Source organism: Anolis carolinensis, chromosome 3 (genome assembly GCF_035594765.1).
Source record: "Anolis carolinensis isolate JA03-04 chromosome 3, rAnoCar3.1.pri, whole genome shotgun sequence".
Classification (NCBI taxonomy): domain Eukaryota; kingdom Metazoa; phylum Chordata; class Lepidosauria; order Squamata; family Dactyloidae; genus Anolis; species Anolis carolinensis.
The window spans coordinates 114,208,872-114,234,164 of record NC_085843.1 but is presented as its reverse complement, the minus strand read 5'-3'; the positions used below and the strand labels follow the sequence as shown (position 1 = coordinate 114,234,164).

At 41.0% G+C, this 25,293-nt stretch overlaps 1 protein-coding gene across 1 annotated transcript in view; it reads right to left on the bottom strand.

The window, feature by feature from the left end:
* LOC100553195 (interleukin-1 receptor type 2) overlaps nucleotides 1–25,293 on the bottom strand; it is a 37,623-nt gene that overhangs the window by 1,270 nt on the left and 11,060 nt on the right. Inside the window, exons 2-8 of the mRNA XM_003224291.4 lie at nucleotides 21,166–21,296; nucleotides 20,796–21,054; nucleotides 9,974–10,148; nucleotides 8,145–8,319; nucleotides 5,013–5,078; nucleotides 1,977–2,112; nucleotides 250–395 (exon numbers count right to left, since the gene is read on the bottom strand). Of these exons, the coding sequence (XP_003224339.2) occupies nucleotides 250–395; nucleotides 1,977–2,112; nucleotides 5,013–5,078; nucleotides 8,145–8,319; nucleotides 9,974–10,148; nucleotides 20,796–21,054; nucleotides 21,166–21,296 (1,088 nt within the window). The remainder of the gene's footprint in view (nucleotides 1–249; nucleotides 396–1,976; nucleotides 2,113–5,012; nucleotides 5,079–8,144; nucleotides 8,320–9,973; nucleotides 10,149–20,795; nucleotides 21,055–21,165; nucleotides 21,297–25,293) is intronic.

Below are 25,293 nucleotides of genomic sequence, written 5' to 3'. Positions count from 1 at the left end.
CTTTTTGCCTGAGAAACTTTTTCATTACATCTTTCCACTTGAGAAATTAAATATAAATAAATAAATAAATAGAAATTGTAATTATGCAATATTTAGTGGGATTATTATACTTTGAAAATCCAGTGATATATTCTCAAATTCTTCTCTCATGAATCCTTCCAAGTTATCTGTTACGTGTAAAAAAGCCCCTTGGAATATTCATTAATAAACTGGCTGTGGCAACAATTGTATTTCTGCAAAGACAGTTACCTTCTTGTTTGACATGTGTTGCTTGCACTTGATGCCCAATCCTATTCTGAGCAACGCATGTGAAATCTGTATTGAAATCCACTTTCTTGACAGGATCAAAAATCAGTGGCACCTCAATGTAACTGTCACCATTTTCTACAAATTTCCTAAAATGAAAAAGTGCAATTTACAGGATTATTTTAATGATGACAACATCTATAGCTCCAGTGCTTTTACACTGCATGAGAGGGCAGTAAACTTATTTCACTTCTAAACATATCTCAAAACAGTGAGAAAAATTGACTTGACACACTTTCAGTAGTGAGTCAGGATACATGCAGTTTGACACCACTTTGCTATGTCTCAGTACTATGGAATCATAGGAAATGTAGTTCAGTAAGGCACCAGCACTCTTTGGCAGAGAAGGTTACCGACCTTGTAAAATTAGAATTCCCATATCATTGACTCATGGCAGTTAAGGTGGTGTCAAGTTGCACTAACTGTACAATGTAAGTGCACCCACAATGTAATGGAATGCTTAGAACAACCTTTCCCAATCAGAACTCCCCCACATATATTGGATTACAACTCCCATAATCCCCAGCCAGGAAAAAAAGGTTCAAAATCCCATGCAAGGATGAAGTCCAAAGGGGTAGCCTTGGATATACTTACTATCACTCTTTTGGAGCTATATTGCAGGGTTGCAGACAGGTCAGCACTGGGAATGTGGGAGGCTTGAGAGGGGAAACTGATATATTTTGTGTTGGAAATGACATGTTGTGATGGACATTAGCTGTTTGGGCGAATTGGGAAGTGGGGTCTGGGAGCTTTGCAAGTTTCAAGAGCATCTGTGATTTAAGACAGAGTTTTTCCAGTAACATCTGGGGATATCAGAAATCAAACCTGCACAATTCTGAATGGAAAGAAGGAACTCTGTCTTTCAGCTACAATCCCTCCCTCACTGCATATAGACACCAAGAACTGGGAAGCCCTGGCCCTTGAGCGCTCTAACTGGAGGTCAGCTGTGACCAGTACTGCTGCAGAATTCGAAGAGGCATGAATGGAGGGTTTAAGAAAGAAACGTGCCAAGAAGAAGCTGCATCAAGCCAACCCTGTCCGGGACCGCCTTCCACTTGGAAAAAGATGCCCTCATTGTGGAAGAACATGCAGGTTAAGAATAGGGCTCTATACTCACCTACGCATCCACAACCAAGACAGTACACTTGGAGGGCCATCATCAAGTAAGTAAGTAAGTAAGTATCGTATTGTATTCTATGTTGTTCTTGCTGTTGTTGTGTACTTTCAGGTCATTTACAACTCATGGCAACCCTAAGTCAAGACTCTCACAGTATTTTATTGGCAAGATTTATTCAGAGATTTTTCCTTGCCTTCCATGCAGGTTGAAAAAGTGTGACTTGCCAAGGTTTCCGTGACCAAGTGTGGTCTCCAAAGCCTAATCTTGAAAAACCTTGTCCAACACCAAAACCACTGTACATAATGGAGTAACATTGGCTATTATATTCTAATTGAATCATATTCTAATCTGAATATTTCTTTAAAGAAATCACAAATGTTATTTTGTGATGTCACAAGTACCATTTTCTCCCCATTCTTTTGAAATGGGATTTATTCCATATTTCACTGAAGTAAACGCTGTACCTACATTATTGAAACTGATTACTTGTAGGTCCTTTATAAAATTACCAACTGGGAAGGAAAACATAGCATGAGCTTTTAGCTCTACTTACTGAGGTTTTCCTTCTGTAACACGTTTGTTTTTATATACTACATCAATATAACTTTTGTTGGCTAGCCACCAGACATCAGTGAAAGTATGACTATTTGCTCCAACAAACACTTTACATGGGATGGTCAGTCGAGAATCTATTTTAAAAATAAATGCAAAGGTTAAAAACAACAGAGCAATATGTTACACAGTAACAAATATCATATCTCATTCATTTTTCACACTTCATTAAGAAATATCCAGAAGTAATATGAACACAATGTCCTATGTTATTCTTTGACCTGAAATTCCAAAAGCAAGACTAAGTAAAGGTAGGCAACATTGGGTTTTTTAATTGCATGTGCTTATGTTTTTAATGGTTAGAAAGGAAATGAGAAGGATAGATCTGAAAATCAAGGGGACACACAGTTATTTCAGCCCAGAAGGATCATGAGCCATCAGTTTAATTGCTTTCAGTTTCATTGCTTTCAAATACAGAGCACAGGATGCTCACACAGATTTCTTTCAGATAAATCTATTATGTGGATCAACACTTGTCCAGTCAACCTTTTCCAATAAGAGGAATATGAAAAAATGATGGTAAGTGGCTGGAAAAATCAGCATTTGGACTTGGAAAGCTGCTTTAGTGCGCTTCCAGACATATATTAAATGCACTTTGTGCCGGGTTTACGTCCCCACACCCCGGGAAAACAAATGGGTTTTCCCATGGGTTGTCCCCATCGCAGCATGGTAAAGTACTGCGGTGGAATGGGGATAACCCGAATCCCCCCAAAAGCTTTAAAATAAAATTTAAAAAAACATACCAGGCCACCATTAGGCCTCTCTAGAGGCTCCCTGCCATGTACCAATGTTGTGCCAGAAAGCGGGAGGGAGCGATTCCCCCCCCCCCCCCCCCCACACACACACACCTCCTAGTGCAATATTGTTACATGCCAGGAAGCCTAATGGTGGCCTGGTAAATTTTTATTTTATTCTAAAGCTTTTAGGGGTGATTTGGGGAGGAGTGGGTTCCCTCTTTGCTTCGTCTGGCCCAAGAGGCCCAAAGAAGTGAATTGTGCTGAGACTACCCAGTAATCTGTCCCCACAGTGCCCATATTCCATTAGACCCGGGCCTTTCAGGAAGGTCCAGGTCTAATGGAGTATCTAAGTAATTGGTCTTTTATCGGAGGCGTCGTTTGGACACCTCCAGTAAAAGTGTGAGAGTCTGTCTGGATGGGCCCTTAGCCGTAATTTTGTGAGATAGGGAAAGGGGAACTATGCTAGCAGGTGGCAAGGTTTGGGGACAGCTTTGCAACCAAAATGTTTCTGTAAGCTTTCGGTGTGCTAAAATCTGTTTGAACATATGCATAATGAAATAAACTACAGTCCACAATAGCATATGCGAAACAAAAATCAGTTACTTTTAAAGGTGCAATAAAACTTTGGTTGTTTAGGTCTGTAACAATTATACATTCTGCATTGCATTATGGCAGACATATCAAGATAGTTGCTTTGACCTCCTGCTCTGTTTATCTTGGCTAGCAACTATGGGTTTAACCACATCCTTCTTGAGTCAGGACTGCATTCCAATAATCCAGATTGGCGTGAGTCAGTGCAACTGTTTGTGTCCGGGAATATTTCATTGCTGCATAAGAACTTTCTGTGACATCAGCACAGACTCTTATGTAATCAGCCCTCTACAATTACAGCTATCATTAGAGATGGCTCTCAGAAAAAAACATCAGGCACTCTCGTTCTTATGCCCAAAGAGGCAAAGACAAGAAAAATTGGCTTAGGTATGAAAAATAAAACCTCAGTAACCTTCATACAATTGTCTCACGTCACCTGATTCTAATGCAAAACATTCAGCAATCTTACTTCCTCAAAACCTTTTTAAAAAATTCCAGTTAAGAAAATCTATAGTAGAGATTAGTTTAGCATGGTGCTTATCCTTTGCTACATGCCATATCTGTTTCTGAGGAAAGGAAGAGGATACAGATCTAGACCAAGAAATGAAGTAAAAGGAATAGTTGATAGTATACATAAGGGCCGTAGGTTATACCGGGTTCTACAAATAATTCAAAATGACCCTCTCATTTGCCAAGCCAGCTCACAACCAACCACTACACATGAGGGAGGTCTATATAAAGCTTGCTCCAATCTCAGGAGTAGAGGGTCACTCACAAGAATCCCAGGCTCTTACAGAATCAGAAACTCATGGGAGCTTGGAGGACTCTCATGGCAGCTCTCTTAAGACTTGAGGTGAACTTTATATAGTCTTGCTTATCTTGCTATTTGCAAGAAAGGAGAGGATTGTTGTATGTCTTTCGGGCTGTGTGGCCATGTTCCAGAAGCATTCTCTCCTGACGTTTCGCCCACATCTATGGCAGGCATCCTCAGAGGTTGTGAGGTATGGAGAAAACTAAGCAAAGAGGTTAATATATATCTGTGGAAAGTCTAGGGTGAGAGAGGTCAGTGTGAATGTTGTGTAGTTAATCACTTTAATTAGCATTGAAAAGCTTATCTGCTGTCTTCTTCCTGCCTCTGGGGCATCCTTTGTTTAGAGTCGTTAACTGCCCTTGGTTGATTCATGTCTGGAAATCCTCTGTTTTCAGAGTATTGCTTTTTATTTACTGTTCTGATTTTTGAGTTTTTTAATACTGGTAGCCAGATTTTGTTCATTTTCATGGTTTCTTCCTTTCTGTTGAAGTTGTCCACATGCTTGTGGATTTCAATGGCTTCTCTGTGTAGTCTGACATTATAGTTGTTAGAATGGTCCAGCATTTTTGTGTTCTCAAATAGTATTCTGTGTCCAGGCTGGTTCATCAAAGGAGAGGATGGCAACCATCACAACAGATGATGTGCAATTTAAGGGCATTTTTTCAACATGACTCATAACCAGGATAAGAGTGATAGTTCAACAACTTAACTGTTTAAATGGACAGTGTGGCCCATTATAATTCTAATGGTATGCTCCCATTAAAAAGAATGACATTATATTAAGTAATTAAACATTAACACCACTTGGCATTTAAAAATCTATTGGATGTGGTCTTACCGAGAACTGCCAAAGTAATGTTTTGATTTGGATAGACAATCACAGGTCTGCTTTTTTTCTTCTGACCTAGTGAGAATTCATAGTGTAAAAGTTGTTCATTAGATCTGTCAATATATTATCAACTCAGCATAATATACACACTACCTCCACTGTTCACTACACGAAGATACAACGTGATCAAAAATCTGGTTGCATTGTAAGGCTACGTCCAATAATTCCTTTTGAGTATCGATCTGTCAGTCTACTAAGTAAACATAGTGATTTATTCACATGACATGACAAGAAAAGCTGACATGTCATGAGCAAGGAACGTGGTAAAATGTACCAGTCACTCCTAATTTCAATAGGAACAGCAAAACAAAACATGAAACTTCATTCCAGGGTTGGTTCACTGAAGTGAAGCATACAACTTTAGGTTTTCTTTTTCTAGGGAAAGAATACAGGGTTTGTTTTTGGCTTCTTTTGTTTTGTTGGGGTGTGGAACAAATCAGGGAGGACATACAGCTCAATAAAAGAGCAAAATACAACAATTAAAACACACTCTGATCATTTGTATTGAAGTGGGGTCCCTGGCTTGTCATGTTGTCTGTGTGTGGAGGGGAGAGGTGATTGTTCTGAATTAGAAATTCAGAACAGACTGTGCTACTCTGGGTTGGGGTTAGGGTTAGGATTAGGGTTGAATACATATTACCAGTGTAGTATTGTTAGAACACTAGACTGGTACTTCAGATATCAAGGTTGAATTCCCCACTGAACCCAGTTCATTAATAATTTTGGGACAGATATTCTCTCTCTGTTTGATCTACTTCTCAGGGTTGTAAGAATCATGTGGAGAGGAAGTTGTGTAGTGTATAAGGTACTGTATGACCTTATTCACGGAAAGGGGAAATATACATGTAGCCAATGTATGTGCCCATGGAACAGGAAGAATTGCTTTGGTGTTGAATTTCTGTATCATGGTTTAGTACCTTTGGTAACAGAGACCTAAAGCATATGATAACTATCAAATCAATTATTTTCAAAGCAAAATCATCATCTTGATACAAATTCAAATATACAAGAGGAGGATCTTGTCAAATTTTGCACATTTTGATGACTTCAGCAAGTCTAACTTTTCCAAACTCTGCTAAGCATACACCCTATACTGTATATGTGGGATCATCTAGTCAGTTTTAGTTTATCCTCAGTTCTCAACTTGTTTGAAAGGGAAATAAAAATATGCTGTTTAATCACTAAAGCCAATACGCCAATGCCATCTACTGGCCAGCACATGAGCTGACAAGAAAATCAAAAGAACTCAAAAGTCTTAGAAGAGGAAAAGTAATGTTTTCATTGAAGGAGTCTCTTGTGAAATAAATTCTTTGCTTTTGTAATCAGACACATCTTTTTAATGCAGAACAACCTCAATTCCTTCTCGAAAGGGCAGAGGGTTCCCAACAGTGCCCTTGACCTGTTAGCAAATAGTTCTTGTCTTCCATAGTACAATTTCAAAATGCATTTTATTGGAAGGACAGAACTAGAATGTTGTTCTGGATAAGTGCTTAGCACTCAACATTGACAGCTGTAATACTGAGAAAGAGTTGGAGATTTCTTTTTTTCTTTTGTGCATATTTCAATGACAGAGAGAACCGTATTAATAGTCTTGGATGTGTATATCCCACGTGTTTGTAATTTCTCTGTGAAAGTACAGGGTTTTACAGGGGTCACACATTCTGCAAACTATAAATCTCAGGGCTGTGTTTTAAAATGTCAAAGTTTACATATGGCTATAGAATTGTGATATCGCTGGCCAGTGAAATCTCAAAATCCAATATGTGTTTTTTGTATAGAGACCGTGCTATTTTTGGAATGTTCACATGCCCACCAGCAGGGAACTTATTGGGATCGTAGATCCAGTCCTGCACACCCCTCCCTGGAAAGAGATTGTGGGTGCAGCTACACTGTAGAATGCGTGCAGTTTGACACAACTTTAACTGCCATGCTCAATGCTATGGAAATTCTGGGATTTGCAGTTTGATGTGGCACTAGCATTCCTTGACAGAAAAGGCTAAAGTTCTATAAAAGCTACACATCCCATAATTCCATGGCATTGAACCACGCCAATTAAAGCAGTGCATTGATTCTGCACTGTAGGTGCACCCTGTATTTTGGCAGTTGCCCTTTAACAAAGCTGTATCCCTGCAATTCACTGCTTACCTACACTAGAAGTGAAGAATATGTTTCCCTCCATATGTGGTTGGCCAATTGCTGCCATTAGTCTTAGGCAGCACAACCAACTGGGGAAATATAATGGGAACTACAGACATCAATCTCTGGGTGGCCACATGTTCTCAATCTTTAGTGTGTGCTGACTAGTAGCCACTGTCTAAGGTTTCAAATACAGGCAGTCCCCAAGTTACAAACAAGATAGGTTCTGTGGGTTTGTTCTTAAGTTGAATTTGTTTGTAAGTTGGAACAGGTACATTTTTAAGTGTAACCCCAGCCACAGGGAAGAATTAACACTCCTGTGGTGTTTACTTTGCTGTCTATACCTCTGTTCAGAAGATTTTACCTCACTTTCTCTCCCTGTACTGATTGGATTTTGAAAAATTTAGCATGTTGTGGAAACAAGGATTGGTGATAAAACTTCAGTGGAGACACCTTTCCCTCATGATAACTCTTTCAGGAGTGAATTTCCCTTCCAAGGGGTAGATTTCTCCCACTTCCTGTTGTCTCACCCCATTCTTAACTAGGAGTTGTTTGTAAGTCAGCTGTTTGTAATTTGGGGACTGCCTGTATATATATTCTTATGCCATTACCATTTATCTTTTCATCATTTTTGTAAAAAGAGCAATGCTGTTCTGTTCATGTATCATAGTTATTTTTGCAATCTCTTTTTTCATTTTCTAGCATGTATATCACATATAAATACCCAGACAGCAATAGCAAGGATTTGAACCTAGGGCTTCTTGCTTTGAAAGCCCATACACTGTCAATGAACAACTGCCCCTCATATGAATCCTGGGAAATGAAATTTTGTCTTGGTGGAAAGCACAAATTGTCTATAGATAAAATTTGGATTTATTTTTGAAAAAAAAAATAATAGAGGGTACACAGCACACGCCAACAGCACAAGTAGTAGTAATTCATTACCAAGTATCTGTAGCTGAATGGTCCTGGTGATGTTGTATTTCATTGTTTCATACTTAAAGGTCATTTGACAAGTATAGAAGCCTGAATCATCCATTGACACTGAAGGAATCGTGAGATAATTTGTGCCCCTTCTCATTTTAAACTTCTTGTTGTCTATTTTCAGAAGTATAGAATCCTAAAATAACAATGAAAAGGATAACACAAATTTAATGATGATCTCATTTTTAAAATAACACCCCAAATGTGTTTCTCTTCTGGAGAACTTTTCCTTGATACCCAGAAACAGCTCATTCTATTTCGTTCCCTTAGGCAACTCATCCGCAATCCATGTCCAGAAGCTGTCTGAACTGTCAGCCCAATCTTATTTCAGTACTGGAAAACTAAGCAATGTCAGCCCTGGTTAGTATCTGGATGGGAGACTGACAATGAATAACAGTCTATATTTCAGAAGAAGAAAATAGAAAAAACCATCTCTGAGTATTTCATAGAATCATAGAATCATAGAATAGTAGAGTTGGAAGAGACCTCATGGGCCATCCAGTCCAACCCCCTGCCAAGAAGCAGGAAATCGCATTCAAAGCACCCCCGACAGATGGCCATCCAGCCTCTGCTTAAAAGCCTCCAAAGAAGGAGCCTCCACCACAGCCCGGGGAAGAGAGTTCCACTGCCGAAGAGCTCTCACAGTGAGGAAGTTCTTCCTGATGTTCAGGTGGAATCTCCTTTCCTGTAGTTTGAAGCCATTGTTCCGTGTCCTAGTCTGCAGGGCAGCAGAAAACAAGCTTGCTCCCTCCTCCCTATGACTTCCCTTCATGTATTTGTACATGGCTATCATGTCTCCTCTCAGCCTTCTCTTTTACAGGCTAAACATGCCAAGCTCTTTAAGCCGCTCCTCATAGGGCTTGTTCTCCAGACCCTTAATCATTTTAGTTGCCCTCCTCTTGACGCTTTCCAGCTTGTCAACATCTCCCTTCAACTGTGGTGCCCAAAATTGGACACAGTATTCCAGGTGTGGTCTGACCAAGGCAGAATAGAGGGGGAGCATGACTTCCCTTGATCTAGACGCTATTTCTTGCCTAAGAACACTCTGAAATCCATATGTCAAGAGACGCACATACATATATTGGGCTATCATCCTTTAATATGTCTTCCACTTCAGGGCAGGTACATAGACTATGTGGCAAGCAGCAGTTCTATCTTCCAACTAAGGAAAACACACAGGAAAGCTAAGGAACAGAAGGGAAATAGGGTTGCTGTCATATGTCATTTGCTGCCTCAGTGGCCATTTCTCTCTAGCTAATTTGTGGGCAAGCTCTGATCGATGGTCATTGGTTTGCCTCTTCAGACATTTGTATGTTTAAATGTTAAATGCCACCTCCTAGCCACAGATCACAGTTTAAAATGTGAAATAGTAGAAAAAATGTTAATCTAAAAACATTAACAATTTAAAACAATAATGAGCACATGTGTAAACTAGGAAAGAAATTATTAAACTCCGAAGACTTCATAAAAAACCATGGTTTTACTTGACACTGAAACAAAGTCAGGGTACAGGCCTACTTTGAGACATAAAATCTCAAACTAAAACATTATTCTTTAGTCTGCAGATCTAAAGTTGGAGCGTGCATCACGTGGATGCTTATACATAGGAAATGGGTGGATGTGGGAGCCATTGCCAGTCTCAGAAATAAACACATACATGGCTAAGTCTTGAGTGGGATGGCTGTGCTTTGTTGCCTTAAACACACAAGCAGAAAGCATTTTTATATCTGTGAGCGTTTCTTCACATGACATGTTTCTCACAACCTCAAATAAATTAGTCACAGTCGTACCTTGTACCATTTCAGTTCATACTCTGTATTATTCTGTATAAAATCTTCCAGGAGAGGGCAAACAAGATGTCCAGAACTCAATAAAGTGGCCTTCTGAGGGTAGGAAATAGCTTGTACAGCACTTTTTTCAACAATGGTTAGATGAAGTGACACATCAGAACAATATGTTGAATTCCTGCAGGAAGCAGGGGGAAAAGGTGAAGAGGAGAGCCTTACAGCAAACAACAAAATAGAACATTTCAGCGTTAATCGTTCCTTTCTATTAACATTTAACATTTTAAAATTAATTAAAATGAATGCTAGACATGAGACCAGGTTGTCGAAGTGCACACACCTCCCACCACCAGCACCACCACCTGCCCTAAAACAGAGATGAAGGTTTATTTTAAAAAAAATATTAGTTGACACTGGGAGAATTTCCACCACATCTTTCCAGGTGTTTTAAATTCAGAAGTGTTCTTTTTTAATTAGGTAAAATTTGGTAGTCTCTTTCCAATTTACTTCCTAATTAAAGTAAATATCTCTCCTGAGCCTAAAATAACTGGAGAGACCATATTTCACATTTAGTGAAATTTAGAATAAAGAACAGGCATGTCAAATGGGTGTTTTTGTTGTGTGTGTTTAAGTCATTTCTGACTCATGGCAACCCTATAACCCTATAACAGGATTTTCATGGCTGAGAGTATATGACTTGCCCAAAGACACAGTGAAGATATCTGCCCTTGCACTTTGCTACTTTGCTGCTGAATTGCAGCACACCAAAATACTTGGGAGTTACCCTGGACTGTGCTCTGATTTACAAGAAGCACTGCCTGACTATCAAGCAAAAAGTGGGCACTAGAAATAATATACGAAAGCTGACTGGCACAACCTGGGGATCACAACCAGACACAGTGAAGACATCTGCCCTTGCACTTTGCTACTCTGCTGCTGAATATGCATGCCCAGTGTGGAATACAAACAGTGGATGTGGCTCTTAATAAGACATGCCACATTATCACAGGATGTCTACACCCCACACCACTGGAGAAATTATACTGTTTAGCCGGTATTGCACCACTTGACATCTGTCAGGAAGTAGCAGCCAATAATGAAAGAACCAAGGCATTGACATCTCTGGCCCATCCCCTGTTTGGATATCAGCCCATACACCAATGCCTTAAATCAAGAAATAGTTTTCTAAGATCTACAGAGATACTTGCAGGAACACCTCAGCAAGCGAGAGTCCGAAAGTGGCAGGCTAAAACCCAGAACCACAAGCCATGGCTAATACCGAATGAGCGACTTGCCCCAGGCACACAAAAAATTGGGTGACTTGGAAGGTGCTGAACAGACTGAGCTTTGGCACCACAAGATGCAGAACTGACCTTAAGAAAAGGGGCCACCTCCTGTCTCTAGCTGTCCATCCCAGAAAATCCCAGGAAATCTGAAACCATTTGTTTTCAATTTAGGAAATCCAGCCATTTAAAATATTTATCTGGGACAATAAATCAAGGCCATCAGTTACACAATTTTGCGAATCTAGTGGGCATTTGAATATTTTCTGTGTCATCATGCTGTCTGTTGTTGAAGAGAAAATGACAAAAAGGAATCTCTCATGGGTTTAGGGTTCTCTGCTCTGAGCTTTACTCAATGCTGTATGCTTACAGTTACCTGGGAAGATTCTTTTCTGTACTACCCATGTCTTTTAAGTAAAGGGCGTTGTCGTTTACTTTAAAAATATCTTACAAATTTGCAAAATTGTACTGTGACCTTACATATTCAAAATCAACTTCACCAGCCATAAGCAATTGTAGTCTATGCACTAAGGTTCATTGCTTTCGGTTCCTCTTTACATTTGTGTCCTGCCTTCCTTCCATTCAAGACAAGATGGCACACAACTACTTAACTTCATTTAAAAAAGCCTATGAGGTGAGCTGCCTCAGACATCACCCATTTTACTTCACAGTGGATCAGAGGTTTGTCGAAGCAGAGACTCTCCAGCCTAAATCCAACATGCTGGCTATGTCATGGTCCTTTGCCAATTCATGATTCTCAACTGACACTGATAAATGGGCAACTATTCTGTTCTATGCACTCCTGCTCTTTGCACATGCACCCTTTCTGGAGAAAGAGAGATGAACTCTCCAAGATGTACCACTACAACACTGTTCAGAAACAATCTGAACTAAATTCAGTTGGAGATACTTCTAGGTAGATAATTCTATGTGTGGAACTGCAATCCAACCAGCATTTTATTACAAACTAAAATGCCTCCATTAATGTGCAGTGCAGATATACATACCTATGTCTATCAGGGCGTGTTTAGATTGGTTTCTATACCAGTTTAACTATCATTTCTTCTCCCCAAAATTCTAGGAGCTGAGTTCTGATAAATGTGTTGAGATTTTTAAATCTCAGACACTCTGGTAAAATTATGGTTCCCAGAGATCCTTGGAGAAAAGGCAATCAATATAATTCCAGCTTAAGTCTGTGGTATCTACAGTATATTGTTTTCTGGGTACTGATGACTAGGTCCAAGGAAGTATCCCCCCCCCCCCCCCCCCCCCCTGTTCATTGCAACTATGAAATTACTGGCATAGACTCAACTTGAACTTTTCATTAGGAAACAACGTCCCTGGAAAGTACTGAATGGAAGTAATGTTTGTTCAGAATTGGTCTTAGTAGTGGAACTTCTCAGTAAATCCTTCCAACACATATCCTTCCCCCAAGATTTAAACGGAAGTCTTGTGTACGTTCCTTTACACATGTTCTGTTGAGGTTAGTGAGGTAATCTTTCCTTTACATTGCATACTTTATAGCCCCACAAGAGGCTGAGCAAATCCTTATTTGTCTGTGCCACAGCGTTTGCAATATCCATTCCTGTAACCATTTTTTGACCTTGTAGCCCTCCTAGAACATAGCTGAGAGGTTACTGGCTTAAATGTTTCATCACTATCGGTATTCACCAAAGATAATGTGTGGGGTACTGTGTTTTCCATTTGCTATTTACAATTATCCCTTTAAAATTAGTTGATGGTGTACCTCTATTCCCTGTAATAAACATTTCACATTCAGCTTCTTTCCAGTCAGAAGGGTAAATGTCGTGGGAATTCCTTGTGGAAATGACATTTAACCTGCGAGTGCTGTACACTTCAAGATGTTCAAACATATGGCAGTAATGGACTAGCAGTCTAACATCCATTTCTAAGCTTCAGGTAGCCTCCCTAGACAGACATCCTGAACAGAAAACATGGACAGAATAAAGGTTTGTTGTTTTTAACTATCGTCATGTCAAGCACAACTTATGATGAATGAGAGACCTCCAAGTCACCTTATCATCAACAGCCTTGCTCAGATCTGCAGACTTAGAGGCATGGCTTTCTTGACTGATTCTATCCATCTGCAATGAAATCCTCAGTTTTCACTGTTTGTGGCCGGAAGTTGAAAAAGCTTACTTATAGTTAAAAAAAAAAAAATTCAGACTCTCCCAGCCAACAAGGCCAGTAACAAGGTCGGCAAGAGGATTCAAGAACTTGTAGTCTTTAAAAAGCAGCTTTCTCCAAACTTTATTTATGAGTGTTGCAAGTTACTACAAAAGTGGCAGACTAAAATCCAGAACCTCACGCCATGGCTGATACCGAGTGAGAGATTCCCCCCTGGGCACGCAGAAGACTGGGCAACTTGGAAGACGCTGAACAGACCGCACTCTGGCATCACAAGATGCAGAGCCAACCTTAAGAAATGGGGCCACAAAGTGGAGTCCACAACATGTGAGTGTGGAGAAGAGCAAACCACAGACCGCCTATTACGATGCTGTCTGAGCTCTGGAACATGCACATTACAACTGTACCCTCAGTTCACTTCTGACAAGATAGATAGATAGATAGATAGATAGATAGATAGATGAATGATCGATAAATGTGTGAGTGAATACTCATGAAAAAAGCTTTTGCTGTCCATTATCCATGATTTGTATGAGCCTTTTCAGTGGACACACAGAGGCTGCCATTTGAAAAGGGGGTTGATTGAAAAAGGAGATTGATGTGGGACAGAGAAGAAGTCTGTTACTTTATCAGTTTTCTACTTTTAAAAAACTCACATCCCCAATCCCCAAGTCATTTTTAACTCAGTGGGACAACTATCATCCATGCTGCAGAATTATAGCATTTTGACACCACTTTAACTGTGACGGCGCGAGTGGCGCCATTTATATGTCAAACTATAAGTTTCAAGATTTGAATTGCTGTATCATGCCTGATTTTGCCCTTACCCTGTAAATGTAGTTGGATTGGTTATTTATATCTGTCAATCAATGTTGTTTGTACCTGTTACATTGCTCACTCAGCAAAACTGTTTGGCTCCACCTCTTCCTGGAGTAGGACTGTGTTTCCTCCTTTTCATTCCACTCTATCGGATGGACGTGAAAGAGAGGCTTGGCTCTGAAAGCCCTTCAAAAGTTACCTCTCAGCACCAATTCTGAGGTTCTTACCCTTGGGACTCACACTTCATGTTCAGGGCCAACCTGAACAACGTTGAGGAGTCTCAAGCGCCTTCACATCAGTCCTTTGGCAACAGAGGAAGACTCTTGTCTTCAGATATAGGTCATTGGATTGAGGCTGAGTTTGCTCCGGCAGTCACAGCCAGAGAAAGAGGGATCTGGACAAGCTTCATGGACTTAAACAACCAAAGACTGTAATGTATATTTTCTTTTACCCCCTTTGTGAAGAATAAACCCAGTTTTTGAGTTAACTACAGTGTTTTGGTCCTTGGGAGTTCCAGTTTCCCTAAAGGAGGGCAAGAAGCAATCCCCTGGGGAAAGATGTCACGTCCATGCCTCTTTCACTAAGAGTACAGCCCCAGGCGCGACGGCACAGTGCTGAGAGGACCCTTCTTTTCCAGCAGTGCTGAGAGGACCCTTCTTTTCCAGCAGTGCTGAAAGAAGCCTTCCAGAAGTGCTAAGAAGGGGAAAGAAGGAGTGGAAGGGCCTTGAATTTGCCAAGCCCATAGTCTCCTAAAGATAAAGAAGTCAAAAGAAGCCTGCCTTTGCCTTCAGAGGGAAGCTCAGCCTTCACAAAATTGAGACATTTGCAAGCTTTCCCGCTCTTTTTGCATCTCAAGCCACCAGCAAATTGCTACATTCAGCTCTTGCAGCTGCAGCAAGTTCAAGCCTTCTGCAAAGTTGATACATTTTGCTAGTTTTCCCGCCCTTTTTGCATCTGAAGCAAGCATTTGCAAATTGAGACATTTGCAGCAAGATCAAGCTTTCTGCAAAGTGGATACATTTTGCTAGAAGCCAAGCCTTTGCAAAATTGAAACATTGGCTAGGTTTCCCGCCTTTTCTGTTTCCCAAGCTAGCCAGCTAATTGCTACATTCAGCTCTTCAACTGCAGCAAAATCCAGGTTTCTGCAAAGTAGATACATTTCTCCAGAAGCCAGCCTTTACAGCAACCAAGCCTCTTCCAGAAACCAGTTTGCAAAGCAATAAATTCCAACCTTCTGCAGTTCCTGCCATTTTCTTCAAAGCCTGCTGCAAGTTTATGAAAGCCCAGGCTTAACTTTCCAGTTAAGCAGCTGTTTTAATTGTCTTGTTTAAAGTATTGCATTGCCCTTTTGTGTGCCTTTAATTGTATAGTTATATAGTATTGCATTTTGTACTGTTTGAAACTTGGGATAAGTTTCCTTTTGAATTTCACAGAATGTCAAGTCATAGCAATGAGATTTTGCAGACAAGGGTCAAATCCCCCCTTGTAGAAGGTGCAGAAGAAAGGGTTCAAGGCTCCCCATGTGTAAGCCTTAGATCCAGTCTGCTCAAGATTCCATCTAATGCTAGCCTTAAATCCAAGCATTCATCTAGGCATAGCAGTTCCTCCCAATCCACACACTCATTCATCAGTACTTCTTCCAAAGCAGCCCACTACAACAGAGAGGCTGTCCGTTTGAAAATTAGAAAAGAGGTTTTAGAAGCAGAGGCGTCTGCAGAAATGGCTAGGCAAGACTTTGCCTTCAATGAAGAGGAACTCCTCCTTCAACAGGCTAAAGCCAAGCAGAAACTGCTCCTAGCACAGGCCAGAGCCCAGAGAGAAATAGAGCTTGCAATGGCTGAAGCCAAGCAAGATGAACTGCAACGGGATCTAGATCTGCTTCAAGTAAAAAGAGACACAGCACAAAAGATAGTCAGAGCTAACGTTCTAGCCAAAGCCCTATCACAGGAACTAACCCAAGAAAACCTTAGTTTCCTGCCAACACAAGAGCCTACAGCAAAGGTTTCAGCACACCTGCAACTGGCACCACCTGTAGTGCAGAGTCATATCTCCTTTTGCCACCTTGAAGATCGCTCATCTGTTCCAGTGTTCGCGACTTCAAGGCCAGCCCATTCCTCAGAAGTACAGCAAAGCACGGCCGGGAGAGTGCCATCTCTGTCAGAGTCCATTCCTCTACTTAGGCCTCAGAGATACCACCTGTCTACTTGGGAACGAAAGGATGACGTCTTTCAACAACATCCAGATGTCCATTCACATTGGCAAGGCATGGCCGGGAGTGAACCACCACATTCATCCCTGCATACCAAGTCAATTCTCCCATCGCTGAAGATAAAAGCTTCAGAGGTGCTGCCTGCCAGCAATCTGCTGAACCCAGCATCGCCTACCATCGCGACAAGATGTGTTCAACCGAAGAACATTGAGTTTGTCACGCCACATCACACTACTCAGATGTATCCTTACACACTGGAGTCTCAATTGGGTTCCCTCTTGCGAAATCCAAGAAGAGACATCAGAGACAAAGGCGTCCAGAAATTCACTGACCGACCGGATGACTACCTTCTGTGGAAAATCACCTTCATGAGGGCCATTCGAGATTTCAAGCTAGAAGCGGATGAAGAACTGTCCCTTCTTATGGCGTGGCTTGGACCCAGCTCAGCCGAGCAAGTAAAAAGACTTTATGCTGCTCATGTAGCAGACCCCCAAAGAGCTTTGTCCACAGCGTGGTCTCGCTTGGACCAGCGCTTCGGTGCGAGCACTGACATAGAAGCGTCCCTCATGGATCGACTCAACAGGTTCCCATCACTGAAGATGAAAGATTGCAAACAGCTTTGGGACTTTAGTGATCTTTTACTAGAGCTAGCTTCAGCCAAAGGAAATCCAGAGCTGCCAGGTTTAGCATGTCTGGACCAGCACACGTCACAGAGTGCCATTCTCTGCAAACTTCCTTTTCCTCTTCGAGAAGCTTGGGGGAAACAGGTGTTCAAATACAAAGAGGAGAATGCAAATGTATACCCGCCCTTCACCTTTTTGGTGGATTTCGTCACAAGAGCAGCCCGTGAGAGGAATGACCCTCAAACAGGTCTTCTCGCTTTGTACCAAGACCTAAAGCCTGAAAAGACCTCCAAAGAAGACAAAGCCCAGGGCAAAGATCTTAGAAGGAACCTGAGTGTCAAGATGACAGACGCAACTCCTGCAGCTTCTTCTCAACCAGTCAGCAACAACACCATATTCTGTCCCATTCATCAAAGGCCACACAGCCTAGCTGAATGCAGACAGTTCGCAAAGAAGCCTTACAAAGAACGACTCCAAATAGTTCAAAAGGCCAAGGTGTGCTTTAGATGCTGCGGCGCCACTATTCACTTCTCCAAAGACTGCAAAGAAAAGGTTAAATGCCAACACTGCAACAGCATCAAGCATTGCTCTGCAATGCACAACTTCGATTCCCCTCAATTCAAAGCAAAGTCAAATTCTCCTACCAAAGAAGAAACCAAAGAAGACCAAAAGCCTACAGAACCTCAGGTAGCCCTCAAGGCTCCTGCGGTTGCCTGCACCAAGCTTTGTCAAAATAGCCACAAGCCCAGGATTTGCCACCCAATCTGCCTGGCAGAGGTGTATCCAGACAAGCAGCCGTGGAATAAGAAAAGGGTCTACGTCGCCTTGGATGCCCAAAGTGACGCATCTCTTGCAACCCCAGAGTTCTTCAACATGTTCAACCTTCATACCGAGACAATAGATTACACCATATCCACTTGTTCTGGAAAGAATAAGATGAATGGCAGAGTTGCAACAAAGTTCAAAATCTCACCTGTCGGACAAAAGGCCAGGTACGATCTTCCTGACCTTATAGAATGCAGCCTGATTCCCAGGAACAAAGAACAGATAGCCACGAAGGAGGTGGTACAAGCCCATGCTCATCTCAAAGGTATTCAAGATCTAATTCCAGCTTTGGACTTAGAAACAGACATCGTAATGCTTATCGGTGCAAATTGTCCCACACTGTTCCGTGTTAGCAACCAGATTGAAGGTCCTAAGGGATCACCCATAGCCCAGCAGTTGCCTTTAGGATGGACGGTGTTAGGCCCAGTCTGCCTGAACAAGATGTTCCAGCCTGTCACTAAAAGGCCTTCACTAATGCAAGGATGTGCCAGCCACATCTCAGTTTGCTGCCAGGGAGTATTGCCCAATTACTCTTCCATCATCGAAGTCACAGAGAGAGATGAGCAAACAGCCTTCTCTAAAAATGAACAGAAGTTCCTTGAGATGATGAACAGCCAAGTCACTCAAGTCTCTGAAGGTAATTGGATAGCACCTTTACCTTTCAAGCCGGAAAGACCATCTCTACCCAACAACAGAGATGTTGCCCTTCATCGTCTCCTGTCCTTAAGAAGAAGGATGCTAAAGGATCCGAAGGTAAAGACCCAGATCACCCAGTTTGTGGAAGACCTCTTCAGAAGCAACTACGCTGAACCAGCCAGCGTGTGTGCAGAGGGAGAAGAGCAGTGGCATTACATATCCACTTCAGAAAATCCGGCAGATGTGACATCCCGAGGAACATCAGCCGCAAAGTTGTCCAAGTCATCCTGGATCACTGGACCCAAATGTCTTCAAAATCCTTCCTTTCCAGAAAGCATTTCCGTGCTCAAAGACACTGAGTTGCCAGAAATTCAGTCCTGCAAATCTACCATCGATGGCCAAGACTTATCAAGGCAAGGTTTAAATCCAGCCAAGTTTGAAAGACTTTCAAAACGGACTAGACTTCAGGCAGCCATTGCCAGGCTCATACATTACATCACTACAAAAAACAGTGGTGCAATTCAGCCCCAAGATCTTTCAAAAGCCTCAACAGTCATCCTGAGATCCACTCAAAGACCGTGTTTTTCAGAAGAAATAGCTTGTCTAGAAAGAAAAGCATCCTTGCCCAAAAATAGTTGTTTAAAAGACTTGAACCCCTTCCTGGACAATGAGGGTCTCTTTAGGGTTGGAGGTAGACTAAAGAGAGCAAAGATTAGATCCTGTGTTAAAAATCCTGTTATTTTGCCACACCATAGCCACATAGCTCTGCTGTTGACACAGCATTTCCACGCAAAGGTTAAACACCAAGGAAGGTCAATTACTGAGTCTGCCCTAAAAAACTATGGGTTTTGGATTGTTAAGTGCCAACTTAAAGGTTGGGGATTTGGTGTTACTTAAACAAAGGATGCTCCTAGAAACCAATGGGCTAAGGGTATTGTGTCAAAATTATATCCTAGCTCTGACAATAGAGTGCGCAAGGCCCAGGTTAAGGTCATCTCTAACGAAAAGGTTTTTTTTGTTTGACAGGCCTATCAGCGACATGGTTGTGTTATTTTCAGAAGACATACAGTCTTAAAGTTATTAGAGTTAAAGGTATTTAACTCCATTTTGTTTAGATTTCCGAAAGTCCGGAAATCTAGGCCGGGAGTGTGACGGCGCGAGTGGCGCCATTTATATGTCAAACTATAAGTTTCAAGATTTGAATTGCTGTATCATGCCTGATTTTGCCCTTACCCTGTAAATGTAGTTGGATTGGTTATTTATATCTGTCAATCAATGTTGTTTGTACCTGTTACATTGCTCACTCAGCAAAACTGTTTGGCTCCACCTCTTCCTGGAGTAGGACTGTGTTTCCTCCTTTTCATTCCACTCTATCGGATGGACGTGAAAGAGAGGCTTGGCTCTGAAAGCCCTTCAAAAGTTACCTCTCAGCACCAATTCTGAGGTTCTTACCCTTGGGACTCACACTTCATGTTCAGGGCCAACCTGAACAACGTTGAGGAGTCTCAAGCGCCTTCACATCAGTCCTTTGGCAACAGAGGAAGACTCTTGTCTTCAGATATAGGTCATTGGATTGAGGCTGAGTTTGCTCCGGCAGTCACAGCCAGAGAAAGAGGGATCTGGACAAGCTTCATGGACTTAAACAACCAAAGACTGTAATGTATATTTTCTTTTACCCCCTTTGTGAAGAATAAACCCAGTTTTTGAGTTAACTACAGTGTTTTGGTCCTTGGGAGTTCCAGTTTCCCTAAAGGAGGGCAAGAAGCAATCCCCTGGGGAAAGATGTCACGTCCATGCCTCTTTCACTAAGAGTACAGCCCCAGGCGCGACGGCACATTAACTATCCAATGGAATCCTGGGATTTGTAATGCAGAGAGTGAGTCATTGAAAATTATGTTTGAAATGCTTATATTTGCTGTTAAATAGTTAATTTCCTTAGTAACTTTGCCTAACTCTTTTCTTTGGGTAACTAAATTTATAAACACTCAACTCAAGCACATCAACAGAGGTGGGCTAGAAGGTGATGAACTGGCCACAGCAACTAAGAACATATTATGAAAATGTAACACCCATGATCTGTATCTGTAGAAGAACGATCTGTACTGAAGGAATCATGCTTCTTCAAGCTATTCCACAGGGGGGGAAACAACACATAATACAGTATGACAGAACAGCTATAAAAATTCATCACTAGTAAGTCCTCAGTAACTCTTGCAGACAATCAGTAACACAATTGATAGTTAATGTGTGACTTAGCTTGATATTCTCATGCCTTGGATGCCTACCTTCGCATGCAGATGTATTCCCCAGAGTCTTCCAGAGATGCTGGTAAAAACCAAAGAGCATCTTTATTTGACCATATTCTGTTTCCTGTGCTTTCTGAAGAAATCATTTCTGTTGAACCATTTTTGTACCAGCTGAGGTTAAAGAGCAGACCAGAAGCATCCATGCTTTTATATCTGAAAGGAGGACAATTCAGGACCACGGGTTCTCCTATCAGTGCAAAAGTCTGTATGAAATGTATGGTGTGATCTTGACAGTTATCTATATAAAAACAAAATTACTTTGTATGAAAGAGAGGAAAGGGGAGTAGAAGAAACAGCAACATTGGAACATTCTCAACCGAGATTTGATCATGATGATGATCGTTTTCACCTGAATTTTTCACAGGCTGGATTCGAAAGGCAGACGTATCCAGTGTATTAGCACTGAAAATATATAGGAGCCTGGCCACCATGTTCCATAGAAAACAGGAAAGATAACAATGGGGGATGAGCCATTGAAACCTGCAGATAAAAAGAACAGGATCATTGGATACAATTGATATGTTTTAAACAAATAGTAAAAATGTGCTATCACAATTGAAATGCAAAGTACGTGGCAATGACTGTCTGGTGAGCAGTGACATATGGTGGAGTATCACTGTCAGCCCTACCTTGCAGTTGCTTTGCCTCTAGTCTACAGAGGTGATGGGTACAAACCTGGAGTGAAAGATAAATATGGAGAACGGCCTATGACACAGCTGGTTTTTGAGGCTCTACTCTTATTGCTTGTGAACTAGCTTTCTCCTCATGTTTTCATAGAATCAGAGAATCAAACAGTTGGAAGAGACAGTAAAGGCCATCTGTCATGCAGGAACACACAGTCAAAGCACTCCTGACAAATGGCCATCCAGCCTCTGTTTAAAAACCTCCATCGCACTCCAAGGTAAGATTTTCCATTTTCACCACAAGAAAGTTCTGTCTAATGTTTAGGTGAAATCTCTCTCTTTTTTGACATCTGAATGTGCCTTAGGGTGCATCTACCCTGATCACTTAGGTTGATCTGATTTAATCTGGAGCCAGTCTACTTTAGCACAACCTTTGCTTGTGTTAACCTAAGTTGGAGGAGAGATCCTGACCGTAGTTGAAATGCAACATACTGAATGTGAAGACAGGTGTGTAGTTCCTGACCAGAACCAGACAAAGCTGTCTTCACTGCCAGCCCATATTCACCAGGCTCAGGAAAAGATGGCAGTCCCTTGTCATCCCCCTTGTAGATTACAGGGGACTGCCATATTTTGTGTCTGGTTCTGGTCAGGAACTACACATCTGTCTTCACATTCACTAGGTTACCAGCTACAACACACCACCGATTTTGCTCTTGGGTGCTGTGACTGACATCAGAGAAGTCTAAAAACCTCCGTTTTTAAATGTTTTAACTGTTTTTAATAATATTATGTAATTTTTTAATTTGTATAATATGTATTTTACCTAATTTCATATTATTTTTGTAAGCTTTCATGGATCCCATGTTGGGACAAAGGCAGGGTATGAATTGAATTAAATAAATAATAACTAAATCCCCCCTCCCCCAATCTTTAGGGATTTGATAATTCACAATTCTACATTTTAGTTACTTGTAATAATTTGTTTCTTGTACATTAAAGTTTGTGATTTGAATTTGCAACACGATACTTGACTCATGTTATTCAAACCATGATATAAATCAGACCCAAAAACATGGAAGTACAGTTCAGTGTCATTCTCTGAATTAAGCTGATAAAGATATCACATGATATCTCTTCATTTGCATGTTTAAAAGTTTACTGTTCACAAGGAAGGGATTTTGTACCATGAACTGTACCATTTTTATCCCCTAGTTTATGAAAAATGTTTTCCTGGCATTAAGATGATTAGATGAAATAATCCAAATCAATTTGTTTCCAGTGATTTTGTGAAGTCTTGGCAGAAGGAAAGGCAAACATCCAATCTGTATGCTTTTATATATGTATTTTAAACTCATTTCATAGCCCTGGAATTTTAGGTTTGTGTGATTTATAAATCTAATGAAAACAATAAGTGTACATAAAATTACAAGAAAGGCGGGTAGAATAGGTCAACAGGTCAGATGGCAAATAAAACTGTTTGACTGCATAGGCATCAGTCTCAAATGCCTTTCAGCATTATCACAGTGTGGCCCCTAAATGTATTTCACCACCATCATCTTTGGTTTGTTATATGGGTTGATAATTCCCTTTTTGGAATTCAAAACTCCAAATTCCTCCAAAATCCAAAACCGCCCACATGGCTAACATAGTAACACATTTGATATTTATATTCAGTGTGCACAAACTTTGTTTCATCACAAAATTATTGAATATATTGTATAAGATTATTTTCAGGCTATTTTTAAGGTGTATATGAAACATGCATGTATTTTGTGTTTAAACATGGATCCCATGCCCAAGATATCTGATTATGTTCATATATGCAAATACAGCTATTCCAAAATCTTGGAGGGGGATCTGAAATACCAAGCATTTTGGATAAGAGATTTATGTATTTAGCATGTCAGAAGCAAATTGAGAGTACAGTTATAATGTATTTAAAACCACAAAGTTAAAAACTTGGCATTATTCTAAATGTCCTTTGACCAGAAGCTGACCACTCGGAATGCATCTGGTGTCGCTGTAAGAAGGTCCTTCATTGTTCATGTGGCAGGGCTCAGGATGCATTGCATTGGATAAGAGATACTCAACCGGGTATTTATAGACAATCTTTTCTCTAAGGAACTCAAGACAGTTTGTGTGGCATGCATTTATCCTCTTCCCCACTTTATCTTCCCAGTATCTGGCAATTCCAATTCCTGTTCAGTTCTTTGAATTCACGATAGATCCCTGTATTCCAGGTGACATTCACTTGGCCTCCTGCTTATGCAATGTTTGCTTTTGCTTCACAAAGGGAACATCTTTTTATCCAAAGCCCTTGTATGGGAACCTCAGCACCAATACCCTCAGGAGATGCTAGTGGAACTGACAACTGATTGCATCTTCTGCCAAAAGTCCATGGGGCTTTTTTGTCTCTAACTTTGCAGCTCAGAGAGCATCTCCACTGTAGAATCAATGCAGTTTGGCACCGCTATAATTCCCATGGCTCAATGTTATTGAATCCCGAGATCTAAAATCTGGTGAGGCATTAGCACTCTTTGGCAGATAAGGCTAAGGACCTTGGAAATCTACAACTTCCATGATTCCAGAGCATTAAACCACAGCAGTTAAAATGGTGTCATGCTGCATTCATTCTATTGTAAAGTTGCACTCTTACACCCTCATCAATAGATTGAAGCGTCTAACACGCTGCCAGGACACTTTCTCTATGGAGCCCACCGGACGCCATCAGACAACTTAAGGCAACTTCCAGTGGGGCTCCATAGAGGAAGCGTCCTGGTAGCATGCTAGGGCATTTCCCTGGGAACACGGGAGGCTTCCTATGTTCCATAGAGAAGAAGGGGGGGAAGCTGAGCTGCGAAGCTCCCCCCCCCCCCCCCCCCGATCGGATGAAGCATGGGATACAGCAGACAATGCAGGGTCTGGGGCAAGTTTCCCTCTGCTGCCCCATGGATTTGTCACGCTGTGTGGTGAATCCCTCTCCCCCCACCCACCCACTGCCCCACGGATTCAGACCTCAATGTCATGAGGTCCTTAGCTTGTCAACTGCACTAACTCACAAAATGAGGAGGAAGAGGAAGAAAGGAAAAAAGAAAGGAAACAAATCAACAGCACACAAACAAAGAAAAGTTGAACTGTGGCATAATTAACCAGCCACTTGTTCAGTTTCAATAGGATAAAAATGGAATAGCCACTGAGCATCTGCAAGCAATATTAGGAAGAATTCACAGAAAGGTCAGATCTACATGTTTATAAACATGTTCCAACAAATGGTCAGATGAGAGGAAAAACACAGAAATCTTCCATTTGGATTTCCAGATATGAAATTAATTTGCGCATGTCATCAGTCAAAATGATAACGGGTAATTTATTTATCAAAACCTAGGCTAAAATCTTGTTGAGACAATGTTATTAGGCAGCTGTACTTCTGGAATTACACTTTTTTCCTCTCAAATGAACTCAGCATTACTCTCATTACATATATACTTCTAATCTACACCGACAGCATTACTTTCATTATATACTTTTAATCTACATCTGCAAAGTCTCTTCATTTCAGAGACAACTTTTATGTCAATGAGACAGCAGACATGAAACTAAAAGTCTGTGTCTCTCCTTTTAATTTCAAAAGTACTCTTTTCTCTTCCCCATGTACTATCATCCCAACAATCCATTAAATAATCCAAAATGACCGTTACCAAGAGTACACAATTTCCAATTATTTTGACCTCTTAACAAAAACAAATAATTTCACACATCACTTAATGTTCATAATATTTGATCTGATGAAAACAAAACCAACCTTTATCTTATGTCAGAATTTATAGTCATATAATGTTTCATATTATAAACAT